General features: G+C 45.3%; 1 protein-coding gene across 1 annotated transcript in view; it reads right to left on the bottom strand.

The window, feature by feature from the left end:
* Nucleotides 1-15,626, bottom strand: part of EGFL6 (EGF like domain multiple 6) — a 580,012-nt gene that overhangs the window by 270,144 nt on the left and 294,242 nt on the right. The window contains exons 4-5 of the mRNA XM_078657865.1: nt 10,453-10,572; nt 6,332-6,451 (exon numbers count right to left, since the gene is read on the bottom strand). Coding sequence (XP_078513991.1) covers nt 6,332-6,451; nt 10,453-10,572 — 240 coding nt within the window. The remainder of the gene's footprint in view (nt 1-6,331; nt 6,452-10,452; nt 10,573-15,626) is intronic.

Here is a 15,626-nt window from a genome sequence, read left to right on the forward strand (position 1 = left end):
ACGAGGGAAAAGTGCGGGAGGCACAAGGATTTGACCATCATTGGGTGGGGATAGGTGGACAACATTTAGCCGACTCCCCGAATGATTTGCGGGCGGCCATGAGCAGAGGCATGCCCATCCCCGACCTATTAGTGCTACATTCTGGAGGCAATGACATGATCCCGGCGGGAAGGAGGGGCGTAAAAGAGTTATTGTTCACTGTTTTAGCAGCAATCAGGAATATGTTGCCGAAAGCGATCTTGCTATGGTCCGAAGTAATTCCAAGGCAGGTATGGGCACGGGGCGCGCCGCCAAAGGCGGTGAATAAGTCAGTGAAAAGGTTGAATCAGTCAGTGGCGGACATCCTTAAGACATCAAGCATACGTACCATAAGGCACAAGTTAATACAAACGTCAAGATCGGAATTATACGCTGTGGACGGAGTGCACCTGTCGGAGACAGGTTCTGAGCTTTTCATACAAACCGTGCTAGGGGCCATTGCGGAAGTTCTGGAGAGCAGGGGGGGAGGTCGAGTCCGCTAGTAAGCGCCTCGCCCTGTGGCGGGGTCCTGGACAAGAGGTATCACAGGGACTCCTTTGGTCAGTGCCAATTTTTACCCCAGAACAGGTCTTAAAAATCATCATGGGCTCCGGGCTGGCGGGAGATTTGGGGCTGACCTGCTGGTGGCCCTGGATTCTCTAGCCCTACCCTGGAAGCCGTTGGTTGCCACAAGTGGTGGCAGATTATTTACCTGCGGCTCTGTTGACCCGAGGGCGGTTAACTTAAGGAGAGCAGGCTATCTTGGATGTGGCCTGCTGGCACAGCCCGAAGGTCAAGCAAAGGCCCCTTGGAGAACGGGCTGTAAATAGAATGATTATGTATATATGTGTGAGTATTTGAATACTGTGATGTTGATAAACAAGAATTTTAAAGAGTTTACAATAAATAAAAGAGGCCAATAGAGTAATTGGCCTGAACTGTAAGTTATTAAAAATGTACACACTGTGAAAAACCAAACATGACTCAGGTGTCTCTATTGAGAGGGGTGGAGAAAGGGGGATTGGGGTGAGTGCACTTTGTATGCCATCTATGCCGGGCGCCACCCCACATAGGGGGCGTGGCGCCGTTAGTGGCAGCCAAAGGGCCGCACAGTGTAGGGGTCCCTTCCGGGTCGCGCGACCCGGAAAGGGATATCGGTAGAGAAACAGGAAGTGCGTCAGGGTAGGGTCTGAGCGACCCGGAAGCAGTCTAAGAGCGCGAGGCTTGAAAAGCCAGCGACTCGGAATACGCCCCCTCTTTTGTCCACGTTACCTCCCGGAGTCGGACGTCGCGTAAGGAGTCACCCACCCTCCCATCCCTGAATAAGGGCTTCAGTTTAGGCGGGGTCCTGGACAAGAGGTATCACAGGGACTCCTTTGGTCAGTGCCAATTTTTACCCCAGAACAGGTCTTAAAAATCATCATGGGCTCCGGGCTGGCGGGAGATTTGGGGCTGACCTGCTGGTGGCCCTGGATTCTCTAGCCCTACCCTGGAAGCCGTTGGTTGCCACAAGTGGTGGCAGATTATTTACCTGCGGCTCTGTTGACCGGAGGGCGGTTAACTTAAGGAGAGCAGGCTATCTTGGTTGTGGCCTGCTGGCACAGCCCGAAGGTCAAGCAAAGGCCCCTTGGAGAACGGGCTGTAAATAGAATGATTATGTATATATATGTGTGAGTATTTGAATACTGTGATGTTGATAAACAAGTATTTTAAAGAGTTTACAATAAATAAAAGAGGCCAATGGAGTAATTGGCCTGGTCTGTAAGTTAATAAAAATGTACACACTGTGAAAAACCAAACATGACTCAGGTGTCTCTATTGAGAGGGGTGGAGAAAGGGTGATTGGGGTGAGTGCACTTTGTATGCCATCTATACCCAGGTATCCTCCTCTTTCTCAACACCAAGAAAGGGGTTGATCACATAGAGTGCAGTTACTTGTTTAAGGTGCTTTACACAATGAGTCGGAGTACCACTGCTAAAGCCAATAGGACAGCCAGTTTAGTTCGCCAAAAAATTAAGACTGATAACAAGATGACCAATGTTACCAATGTTATTGTCATGGGGCACAATACAGGGTTTCTCAGCCTCTTTACTTCTATTTGCCCTCTCTTTACAGCCTCTCGTACAAAGAATAATAACTTGTTTTTTATAGTCCCTCATACCGCACTTCTGCCACTTTAAGGAGCTGAAAATAAGAGATGTTACTGTTACCTAGCCAAGGTGTGCCATTTAGCGACCTTCTGGAGAATGGATGGGCGAGTAAACCTTGGAGGGATTCAAACTTGTGTCCTGCTAATCGCCACTTATTTGCAGCGATGAATCTTCAGCCCATTGATCTATCTCTCAAATGATCAACATCAACAATAGTATCCTTGGAATAATGGTTCTGATCATTGCAAACTAGTCCTCCTTGCTTATTATATTCTTTGTTCCTTTACTAACCCAGATACATCTCTACTTACACTTTTGTTCTGAATGGGGCAAGTTCAAGAGAGTGCCAGGATTTAAGAGCAATTATTTAAAATCTACAGACCTGGGTCTTAGTGTTGATGATCAATACTGCCCCTCCCACTTTAACCTGTTCCACTGAGTGGGCGGGGCTACGTCGGCTGTGGGTCGTGCGCAGCTCCCCAGAGGTAGTACTCGCGTCGGCCAACTGCCGACGGGAGCACGCAACGGGTTAAGAATATGGGTCTATTGTGATTCACAGCATCTATCAGATATGTGGGTATCAATCTATATAGACATACTAAAGATGTTTGCAATTGTACTTTTCCTGGGCTAATACCAGAGGGCAAACAGTGTTATGCAGCTTACATTTAGCTTACATTTTAGTTCTCGTGTTAACTTAGCCTCATTTTCTATTGGTGGTTTGTACATGTTTTTCTATTGCGAGAATGACCCTTGCACACATTTCTTCGTAAGAGACATTGACGCCTCGTAGCCTGAATAGTTAGTTCCACTGTTTGACAGTTTTTAAATTGCTACCCTCCCCTGATTGAGGTCCTGTACCTCTCTAACATCATCCCATTTCCATTTAGAGGGCACTGCATCTTTCTTTTGTAAAAAACGGGAGGGGGGGGGGGATTAGGTCATAGAAAAAACAGACCTGCCAACTGTTGCATATTTCGATGTGTTGCCTGTGACAAATTCCAGTGGGCAGAGACAGATGTAGTACACAAGAAAACATTTCAAATTATTACCCTGCCTTCCTTTGCAGCAGGTCTCCGACCCGCTCCCCACTAAAACGTTCATGTTGCTTCATAAACAAAAATACATACGCTTGAATAGTAGTAGGCACAAATGTGTGATGGTGTGATAAAGTCGGTATTTTTCTCAGAGAATAAAATATTCATTTTTATCCACCTTTAACTACGTGTGTATAGAGTGCCAAATTTACCTCAATGTGCTAGAGACCTGGAAATTATTCCTATTTCAGCGGACCATCTTTACCTATTAGTGAGCTACTAATGTGCATTTTACTGATTGAATGTTGTACAGCTGAATAAGGGTAATTTGTATACTATCCACGCAAACATTTAAATCATGATTTTTAAGATTAGAACTCAGGTTTGCTAAATCAATTTTCTTGGATCCAAAACTAATCCCCTTAGCCAGAAAGACCAAAAAAGCTTAATGGAAATCCCACCAAATCAAACATATTTCAGCGTGAGTTGCAGCACACTGATTTGTGCTATGCCATTTGTTTTGGAGCGGATTTCAGTCAGACTTCTCATATCTGTATAAGACTGTGGTTTTGCCATATTGATCGCCCTGCAAGAAGCATTGAGCATTCCTTGGTTGTGCGCTCTTTAACTGTTGCAAGTGGAACATGTAGATATTGATTTACCATCTCCAAATTGCTAGTCATTGTTTTTTTCCATTTCTTAAATCTTTTTTTAAAAACTTATTTTAAGATGCTGCCCTTTGAAATTTGTAAAAAAAAAGAGAATGTTGTCAAAATCATGGTAAAAATTAATAAATAAGTAACTGCTATGTATTTTAATGTGTGCAAATCATACAGAACTAGTAATAGCTCCCAAGAGGAATTTCTTCTACTTTCATTTCAGCATGTGAAGTCACCTACTGTTGAAATGGTTCCGTCCATTATGATATGTGTACCCCCTTTGATGCTGACACAATGCGCCATTGTCCATAATAAAATGGCTCTTAACCACTAGACTTAACAAGCATTTACAATGCAATGGTCTCGGCAATATTATTGGTAGAGCTACTGGTATTGCTCGTTATTTATTTTTATTTTTTGTATCCCTAAATAAATGGCATTGTTATTTCTATTGGCATTAGTTTTTTTTTGCATATGTGATTCCTATTGCATTGGCAGAGAGAGAGAGTGAGGTTTTGAAATAGAGAGAGAGTGAGGTAGTGAGAGAGAGAGTGAGGTAGATAGAGAGTGAAGTAGTGAGATAGAGAGAGTGAGGTAGTGAAAGAGTGAGGTAGTGAGGGAGAGGGATGTTGTGAGGTAGTGAGATATAATCATAGAGTGATGTTGTGATGTAGTGAGATAGAGAGAGAGGTTGTGAAAGAGAGTGAAAGTGAGTTAGTGAGATAGAAAGAGTGAGGTAGTGAGATAGAGAGTGAGTGATGTAGTGAGTTAGAGAGAGAGAGTGAAGTTGTGAGGGTGTGAGGTAGAGGGGCTAGGCTTCGCCAAAAATGCGAGCAAGTATGGAAACAGCAGATCTCGAAGTCTTTACCTTCAAACGGAGCCGGCGGCAGCAGTGATCTCTGACTCTGGTGTGTGGCAAACACACCGTGCCACACACACCTGATGTTTACAGAGGTTAAAATGAGGCCCCTCTGTCAGACCCTCTGCACACTGCCAGCCGGAAAGCCATTTTTTTCGACAGTGCCCGACAGGCAGGGAATCCACTGAGATTTCCCCTCCACCGCCGCCCACACCTTGGGCTCTGAATCGTTTGTTTGTGGGGAAGGGAGTCCGTCTCCTTTGAAGAGGAATCTGTCAGGAGCAGGGCTTCCTCCCTGCTCTGCGGCAGCAGCCAGGATGGCTCTGTGTGGGTGTCACTGGCATCGACAGGCAAGGATAGCCGGGCTTCCACCGGCCTGCAGCGGCACACGCAGCGCACGGGAGGGGCGCGAGGGGGCGGGGAGGCGTTCCAATGGCTGGACGAAGTGACGGCTACAGAGAAATGGAAGGAAGGCTACGGCTTCCGCTGGCCAGTCGGTGCCTCTGCAATGCGGGGGAGGGGAAAGGATAGAACTAGAAAATGGGGAGGCGAGGGAAAGCAAGAGGAGGGAAGGAGTAAGGGGGGAACAAGAGGGAGGGGGGAACAAGAGGGGGGTCAAAATAGACAGACGGAAAGAATGGAAGATGGAGAAAGTGGGCGGAAGCGAAAAGGAAACGGAGTGGTCCAGACAGTGAGCGGGAGCATGCATGAGTGAGTAAGGGAGCGCGATGAAATCAGAGTGAGTGAGAGATGCATATAAAAATGAAGAGTGAGAGGCTGAATTAAAGAGAGTAAATAAGAGAATCAAATGTAAAGAGAAACAGCGAAAGAAGACTGAAGCTAACCGAGGGAGAGATAGGACAGTGTCCATTTTTTAGAGCACATGCGATGAGTGTACACAGAGCTTGGCGTACGTTCAAAACCTTTTCAAAGAGGTGCGGCGTGACTGCCTAGGGCGTAGCTACTTACAGTGAGGATAGGCTTCGCCAAAAATGCGAGCAAGTATGGAGACAGCAGATCTCAAAAATGCGAGCAAGTATGGAGACAGCAGATCTCGAAGTCTTTACCTTCAAACGGAGCCGGCGGCAGCAGTGATCTCCGGGCGCCCAGGGGACAGGAGGGTGGGGGACTGGGTAGAAGAGGCGGCGGCAGGGTCCTGCGGCATAAGACGATCGATCCTCACCTCACCGTAGACGTGAAAAAATGGCGCCCGCCAGCTTCCGTATTTTTCTGATTCGGGGGCGTGGTTTTGCTGTTTTGAGTGACAGACAACGTCACTGTCTAAAGAACAGCAAAACTTACGCCCCCAAATCTGAAAAAGACGGGGCTAAATCGGAGTGATGCATCTCTCCTCCAATGGCTGGCCTCCGTTTAGGAAGTCAGCCAATGGAGGAGAGACAGGGCAGGGAGGCGGGTTGCAAAGCGCTACTAAAGAACATTAATTCTCCGACCCCAGACTGCGCAAGCGCAGCCTTTAGGTCCGAGACCTAAAAATGAATCTGTCTAAGCTCACGATCTTGCTTGACAGCTTTCTCTCATCCACGTTCACCCAACAGACCTTACAGCACATCTCCATACCGACGACATGCAGTGAAAGCTTCACATACCTACACAAGTTCTTCCATCTGGCCCCAGCTGAAGACCAGGGGATGGGCACAGACATCTGACCTCACCCTTGACCTCTTCGCATCCGTACTGGCAGTTCGCCATGGCACAGGACCTTGAATCTGAAATTAGTAACACACCACAGAGGTTAAACACCACACTGCTCACCTCCTTACATAAAGAAGCAGAGTCCAACACAAACATGTTTGAGGTATTTACAGGAACAGTATCTGACTTTTTCTTCCCAAACGTTTCCTAAATTATCAAAGTTATGTGACAACAGCATAGCTTCCAGAGGTGAACAAATATAAACTTAGTGGAATAAAACGACATTTGGAGCCCCAGGGGAAGGTTATCTTGGGAATCTGGTAAGGCTTGGAACCACAGTCTTCAAGTCAAAGACAATAACATACAAAGAAAGAACAGATTTAGTGATGGTGTAAATGGCACCTTAGACTCATACTTGAAAGATTCATCAGAATAGCTACATTAAACAAGCATTGGCAAAGCCAATCGGCCTTGGCAATCCGAGAGCTATAGGCATTGCCAATGTTAATGTCAATAGGCGTTGTCAATACTAATACCACATCAGCGCAATCATGCACAATTGGTGCCAGGTGAGGCCTGCCCTACTTGCAGCGTCACCAGCGGAGCATGTAATGTGCCCTCGCCCCTCCGGGGGTCAGAGCACTGAAAGCAGCGCAGCAGACACGCATCAACAACGAGAAGAGACATCTCTACAGCAGTTCTCTGCTTACAAATGGCATAATGTAATAACAATGTTATTTATTTACATTAGTTGGCATAATGTAAGCAATTTGTTTTGTTATTATGTTCCCCTTGCATGCTTGGAACAATATATATGTTCCTACTGAGTATGTTTGTTCCACTGTATATTTCTTTTTCGATCACATAGAAGAGATTAATAAAAGGTACAAAAAGGAAATGTATGTTTTGTAAATATAACATAGTTACTGTTGTTTCTATGCGATGGTCAGCCTTTCATTTGCTGGATGTGACAATTGAAAATCAAGCGCACAGGCGTGATAAAATAATATATGTCAAGGGGAGATGTAAATATAAACTCGCACTTCTGTGTATTTCATAGAGTCTTTATGTGGTGAGTGCACGTCTGAAACCTGAAACCGGTGGAAAGCCTTTTCTTAAGCGAGTATTTTGAAAGTATATCAGAATTAAAAGTAATGTTGCACTGGCAAATCATTGCATTTGTTTGTACTCTGTTTTGCTGGTGAAATGTTTCTAATTGTGATTGCGCCCAAAATATACACTTAAATAGCGCTTTCATCAGTACAATAGAAAGAGCTTATTTTGGCATGCATTTACAAAGAAATTCAAGCGATTAAAAGCCTTCATTTAAGAGTATGTTTTGCAATTAAATCACATGCACTCAGAATTAAAAGTAATGTTGCACGGCAAATCAAAGTAAAAAAGAAACACACTATTGTGAAAGTATTTACTTTTGATTTGCAGGTGCAACATTACAATTAATTATGAATGCGTGTGAATTACTTTTACAGCATGCGCATACACAAAGGCTTTGCATTGCTTGATTTTGTTTGCAACACACCCCAATAAAGTCTTTAAACTGAAGTGATGCGTTCATGACTGCATTAGGGGGAACATCCTTTACAACGCAACTTTTACCACGCACTACCATTACGACGCAACTTTTACAACGCAAGTTATTACAACGCATTGTGCTGGGCGCGCTCTAGGATAGGGAATAGTTTAATTTACTATCCAACACCTTCCCTACTATCCACGGGGACTGGAGTTGGAATAGTAAATTAAACTATTCACTATCCAGCGCCCCCCAACGCAAGTCGTTGTAACGACTTGCGTTGTAAAACCTGTGTTGTAAAGGCATGCGTGGTAAAAGCATGCGTTGAAACGTCATACATCCCTGCATTAGGGTAGTTCATTCGTTGAAATAGGGCACACTGTCTGTGCTTGCACCAGGTGCACCTGCTTAATGGTGCTCTGTGGTGCAAACAAGAACAGTATGCACTGTGTAACAGGGACAGTGCTTAATGTATAAAAAAATGTGTGTCAGTGCCAAAGCTCTGTTCAGAAGCCCACAGCTGGTGCAATTAAAGTTGGCATGTGGAATGCCATGGATGCATAGCCTGAAAACCACCTCATGCCTCTTTAACCCCTTGGGCGCGGCCGCGATTCTGCGCCTGTGCGGCCGTTTTAATGAGTGGGCGGGTTCATGACGGCCCCCAGCCGTCATCAGCACACGCCCACCGGGATGCATGACGGACGGGGGCCGTCATCAGCATGGAAGGGGTTAATATACTACCCAACACTCCCTGTCCCTTTATGTCTTGCTTTCCTCTTTTGCAGTGGTTTTTCCGTCTTTCTTTTTTTTCATCAATCTTTTCGTTCTGTGTGTTATTCCTCTCTTGCTCTTGGGGAAAGTCAGATCAGGAAAAATAAGTGCCAGTCCCCAAAAATAAGTGCCAGTGGACCCCACCAGCAACCGCCGGCTTGAATTAAGCACTGAATACAGACCCAGGTGCCCAAATACAATAGAAAATCAATTGGGACACTTGAGGACCTTGGCTTGTTATATCGAATGGGTTCACTGCCCCAATTTACACTGGTGAGCATCGTTAAAGAGAGTGCCTGGTGAAGATCAAGGATGTGTGCTAGATTTGTATAAATAATGTCCTTGTTGCTGTGTAAGAGCAAACTCTGCTGCAGACAACACTGTTTGGAAACACAGAACATGAAGCAGATGGTTTCCTGTTTCCATAAAGGGCAGCCTCTTGAGGGTGACACTGAAGTCACCCCACAAAGGTGGAAGCAATCCAAATCTGCACCAAGGCTCGAGGGGACGATAGGGCCCTCTTCTGTGGCTAAGGTGCGGTGTGCGATGTGAGATCACAAATTGTGGGGCAACAATGCACCGGCCAACTCATTGCTATGTGAAGGTAACAAGGTGTTTTCTCAACGGACAATTATATGTACCCATTGACCAAAATTCGAAATGGCAATAAAAACCTTTGAAAAAAAAGGTGCAGTGTGTCGTTGCAATGAAACTGTGAGTGTGGCTCCTGCTGAACTGTCGGTGTTTTTGCAGGCACATCTCCGACCTTTCAGTGGCGGTTCCTCCTTTAAGGAGGAGGAGTGGCGCCCCACTATTATTGCAGCAGTGAAAACATGAAAAATAAAAGAATAATATTAACACAGGTTATTATCATGTTATTTTTGTAGGATGGGGTGGGCCGGGGCTAGGGCATCCTGATGGACAGCTGCAGCAAGGAGGAGGAGTGGTGACACTGCTGCAAGTGTGCATGTTCATTTGGCTGTCTGTCTTAGGACTGCTAAACAACATGCGCACTTAGATCTCTCCACCCAAGCGGTGCTGTCCAGCCGGGTGGAGAATAGGCACAGGGGTCTATCACATTAGTGTGCTCTGAACCAGGGCACCGAGACCAATCCCGGCACTGCTCTCATGCTCCGTAATACCAGCATAGAGCAGGGTCTGGATTGGTGTTGGGGAGCTTGTTGACTGCGGGGATTCAAGGAGGAGAAGCGCAGAAGAGCACTGAGGCAGCAGATGGCAGGTAATATTTAATGTTCTTCTCCCTGCCCCACACTAGCCCCCCCGCGCTGCCCCAGCACTAGTCCCCCCACACTGCCCCGCCACATTAATGCACAGCAGCATCCACTGTGTCCTTCCTTTGTTACTGTGTCCTTTGACGACCGTTTAGCTAGAGTACCTGCATCTGTAATATGGCACAGAAAAATGGGCAAAAGAATTTCCTAATTTTAATGAGGACTCCCAATGGAAATTGAGGGAACATCCCTATGCGCCCTTGCATTATATGGCTTCTTTTGGACCCCTGCGGTGTGTAGGACACACAACAGCCCATAGAAACACAGATTCTATTGTGTTTCCGGACCGCTTTACTCATATAGTACCCGAGGCATAGAAAAAGAAATGATCCTAGCTGTGACTTCCCTGTTTTGGCCGCAGCATCCACCATGATGATATTAGCTGTTCACTTCTCATTATAGCTCATTTGATATAACTGTACAATGTACACGTTTATTCTAAATGTGGCCTACACTCGGTCCTCTCCACGCGACTTACTTGCGCACGAGCCATCGGGCATCAGCATGTAGCCGTTGAGGCAATAGCACTTGTAGCTGCCGTGAGTGTTCATGCACCTGTGCTCGCAGGGGCGGGGCTTCAGGCCGCATTCATTCACATCTGGAAGGAGAGCAGAGGAACATGTGAGCAGGTCGTTTATTTCTATAAAAAAAAACAACACAGAGGGTCCTAGAACGGACAGTAATCTGGAAAAGGGGTTAGCAGGCTTGCTTTTGGCTCAGAGGCACATGCTACGAAGGTGACGTAGGAGCCTTCTGCCTCGGCCTGCAAACACAGTCCCAAACGATGCCCCCTGGGGAGAGAAACAGAAAAAAAAACAACGCTGTGCATGCAGATTTGTTTTACAATCAAGCCTGGTTTACATGGTCTTCGGGGATGGCAGAGAGAGAATGGAGATAATGTGCTCCAAACAGAATAAAGAGACCTTCTTGATATTGAGTAACAGTGCAAGTTTAAGGAACTCGAGACAAAATCTAGGTTTTCTTTTTGAGCAATCCTTAAAAGGTATTTTCATAACTGTGCACCACCCACTGGTGGTACAAAGAGGCTGCTGACTTGCTTTACCTGCTGACCAGGGCTGGACTGGCCGTTGTGGGCACCATGCGCCGCAAGGTGGGGGCCGGTTTTGGGCCCCTGGGGGCCGTTTTTGCACTATAGCTGCAAAATCGGCCCTGTAACAAAATCGGCCAAATACTGGCCCCGGCAAAGAGCTCGGTTTCAACCCCAACCTCCCCGGTGGGGGGGGGGGGGTCAGCCGAGCACTTTGCCATGGCCGGTTTTGGTTCCCAGTCCGGCCCTGCTGCTGACTGCAACTGCCCTCTGAATATTACAGTCAGTTAGCCATGAGTATCGCAATAAACGATGGAAAATATGTGTGCTGAGTTGACTACATTCATACCTTTGGCCTACACAGCGTATTTATTTATTTAGTTATATGTAGCATCCACCTAACACTATCGAAGCCGCGGGGTCTCTAGACTTCTTTGCAGGTTGTATGACAGAGGCATGTATGCCTAAACCACACGTGCCTCTACCATGCAGCCCGAACCGTGAATGCGTTTTAACCGCGCATTTCTTTACCAGGCATGCCTTTACCATGCAATGTCTTTTTAAAAGCATGAGTGGTAAGGGGGTATGCATGGTTAAGATTGCCACTACCTCGACCCTCCTCCCCGCCCTAAGCCCTAAAATTATATCCCCTACTTCGCTCCCCCACCATGAGGCCTAAAACCTGCCCTGCTCTTAAAAGTACTCTTCCCCTGCCCCTACCCTAAGGCCTAAAACCCTGCTTCCTACCATATACTACCCTGACTGCAGCCCCCCTGTCCTGAGCCCTAAAAAAACTACTGCGACCCCCTCACCCTGAGCACTCTATCCGCCCGACTCCTAAAACCCCCTCAAACCCAGCTCTTAAAACAACAGTAACCCCCTCCCCTACTCTGAGCCCTAAAACCCTGCCCCCTTCCTAAAAGTACCCCAACCCCCTGCCCTGAGCCCTAAAATCGACCCCCACCCTCAAAAACTTCCCTCCCTCAACCCCGGTCCAAGCCCCACTTACCTGTCTGAATCCAGAGCTTTCTGTCCTGCTGCTTCCTCTTCTTCTCCCCACCCATACTGTACACTAGATCGCTATCTGCTTTCACCAAGCGTGTGGTTCAGGCAAGCGTGGTTACGCTTGCAGGGAAACGGCATGCGAGGCTCTGCCCACATTGTTCCAGCCATTTCCCTTCTTTGCATTGTCATAGTCAAACACAAGACCAATTTTAAAACTATATTATATTTAACCTAATAGGACAAGCAACAGTGGTCAAAAGGCGAGGGTGGAATACAAAAGCCATTAGAATAATAGAGACATCCTCAGTCAACGTGTTAAAGAGGAATCAGTGTGTTGGGAAAAGGAAGGCTTCTAATAAATGAGAGAAGCTTTATGGAAATTCTGATTTTTGGGGCAGTGTGGGGCGATAGTTGAAGGGTGTAGTGGTGGTACAGGAGTAATCATAGCTTGGAGGCAACATAGTAACCTTCAGGCATATGCATCAAAGTAAATACCGGTCGCAAATGGGCAGATTCTCAGAATCTGCCCCTTTGCGACCGGTATTTTTGCATTTGGGATGCATCATCCCAAATGCAAAAATCGCAATTTAAGGAATCTCTAAATTGAGATTCCTTAAATTGCGATTGCATTTAAGGAATCCCAAATTGAGATTCCTTAAATGCATTGCATGAAAGTAAAAAAAATAGCGAATTCGCTAATAGGAGTAGCAAATTACCATGAAGTTGAACTTCATGGTAATTTGCTAAAACTTTGAAAAAAGCACTTTTGTGCATTTTTCAAAGTTTCATGTTGCGCATACACATGCCCTTAGGGCATGTGTGTGTGCAACATATGTGCAGAGATCAATTTCGGGGGTGCAACAGGGTGTCATTTTGACACCCTTGCACCCTTGAAATTGCATGAGCAATTTGCGAGTACCTACTGGTACTCTTAAATTGCTCATGCAATCTCCAATTCATTCCTATGGGCCTGTAGGCCCATAGGAATGAATGGTACAGCATTCCTTAATTGCGACTAGGAATTTTCGAGTAGCAATTAAGGAATGTTATTTTAATAGCGATTCCTACATGCATAGGCTTTTGCCATTCCTAAATAGTGATTCCTTAAAAATCGCTATTTAGCAATAGCAAAAGGCTACGTTGATCCTTCTGACAGATTATTTGCTATTTGATTTTTTCTCATTCTAGAGTCAATATGTACTTTCTACTGTTACAGCTTGACATAACATTAGAGTCAGAGGTGTATTGCTTGATAGATGAATGCAGCACAGTGTGAATTTGACTCACACATCTCCATAACTGATAATAGCAATTTCAGTGACCCATATTGCGCCATGGGGTGGGGGTAAGACCCTCTTGTAAAACATATTAATTATGGGAAGTTAGCATGTACAGTATAACACAAATTACGCAGAAGCTAGTGGTGACCGATTCCAACATGGAAAAGATTAAACTCAGGCATTGGCCAAGCAAATAGGTCCCACTTTGTTTGACTATTGTCTGATGCTTTTGCAGATGCTGCACAGCTTTGGAAGAAAACAGAATGCTTTTTGCTAATGCTTTGCAGCTTCAGCAAAACAATGATGTCACATTTAGGCAGGAGCATTTCTTTCTATTGACATAAGCTTGCAATTATTTTTTTTTGCACCAGCTTGAAGACAAAAGATCATATCAACTGCAGCATTCTGTACCATATAGAGCTGTTTAATAAGTTATAATGGGCGGCCTAAATCATTGATACTGAAAGTGCGGCCCCCCTGGTCAACAGTAGCCCTGGGCTGCTGTTTACTCGACTCAGCACTAACATGAAAAATATGCTAAATTAACAGGCAAACATGTATTTCATGGTTATTTAAAGATAAAGAAAGGAAGTAACTAAGGTGTCCTGCAACCCTTAGCTCTAGGAATACCTTCATTTTTGAAGACATCTTGCAGCAAACGTGTAAAAATATGATAGTCTCTTCAAAGTTCAAAACTTGTATTTCATTAACAGGAAGAATTGTTTCACTTTAATATATCATGTCAGTGCATTTAGGAGTATTTTTTTAAAAGTGCATTGAGGACTTTTTTTGAGTGACAGTTTTCAAACGTGAATTTAGAAATCTTCATGCTCCTCCCCATCCAGACAACAATGCCAAGAGTGAACTAAGAGGAAAGAACTGTCCATCCTGTGGGTGGGCTGGCTTGCTTATTATACATGAACAATATTATAGTTTATTGAATGAAACACAGGAGAAGGTTTTGTACTGCACACACCCTGAATTCATGTATTTCTAAGTCCTCTTTTATGTTATAATGAAGAAACAGGAGGGAAAGTGAACTAAAATGAATTGCCTAGGATCACACAATTTGGCCAAATAGCAAAGCCGGGACTGATCCCAGGATTTCTGGGTTCACATTTGTGCAATTCAGCCACTAGATGTACATTGTTTGCTTCCCCTTCACACATCTTATCCCCTCGCCCCGACCGCCACCCTGTTGGTTATCAGTGCGGCCCTCTTCCAAGCCACAGACTAAACCTTTTGGCCCCAGGGAAAATGTTTGCAAGTAACCATGGTCTAAATAGAGAGAGTTCCATATTCCAGGTGAAATAGAATAAGAAATGGACCATGGTTTTCTGACAATTAAAAGTAAGAAAATCCAGAACTTAATGGTGAACTCCAATGCTAATTTGGCTCTTGTACCCCAACAATGTGCCAAAATTTGCATGTATTTAACTTAGTACTTGTGCACTTTACTACCTTAGTATATATGTTTAACACTCATGAACATTTCGGAAACATTCACAATAACTGGATGATGTCATCAGTAATGTCATTTGAGATGTCATCAGTGATGTTACTGACCATGTCATCAGTGATGTAATTATGTAATATGTGAGGTCATTAGCAGTGCATTGAGGGGGCATAAGTTATAGTTAGCTCAGGTAACTATAACTGCTGAATTTCACTGGTATTGCATGAATTTCCTAACTGGAACCAGTAACCTTTGACTGTGAGTGTGTGAGTGAGTCCATGAGTGTCTCAATAAGTCTGTGAGAGGGTGTGAGAGTGTCTAAGTGGGTCTGTCAGTGGGTGTGTTTAAGTATCTGAGTGGGTCTGGGAGTAGCGGCTTAAGTGTCTCACTGGGTGTGTGAGTGGATGGATAAGTGTCTGAGTGGGTCTGTGAGTGAGTGCATGAGTGTCTGAGTGGGTGAGTGCGTGTCTGAGTGGGTCTGTGAGTGAGTGTCAGAGTGTCTGAGGGGGTCTATGGGTGGGTGCATGAGTGTCTGAATGGGTCTGTGAGTGGATGTCAGAGTGCCTGAGTAAGTTTGTGAGTGCCTCCACAGGTGTGTGAGTCACTCTGTGAGAGAGTGCATAAGCATCTGAGTGGGTCTGTAAGTGGGTGTGTGAGTCTCTGAGTGAGTCAGTGAATGGGTGTATGAGTTTATGAGTGGGTCTGTGAGTGAGTACATGAGTCTCTGAGTGGGTCTGTAAGTGAGTGTGTGAGTCTCTGAGTGGGTCTGTGAGTGGGTGCCTGAGTATCAGAGTGGGTATGTGAGGGGGTGTGTGAGTTTCTAATTGGGCTTGTGAGTGGGTGCATGAGTGTCTGAATGAGGC

Source organism: Lissotriton helveticus, chromosome 8 (genome assembly GCF_964261635.1).
Source record: "Lissotriton helveticus chromosome 8, aLisHel1.1, whole genome shotgun sequence".
Taxonomy (NCBI): Eukaryota; Metazoa; Chordata; class Amphibia; order Caudata; family Salamandridae; genus Lissotriton; species Lissotriton helveticus.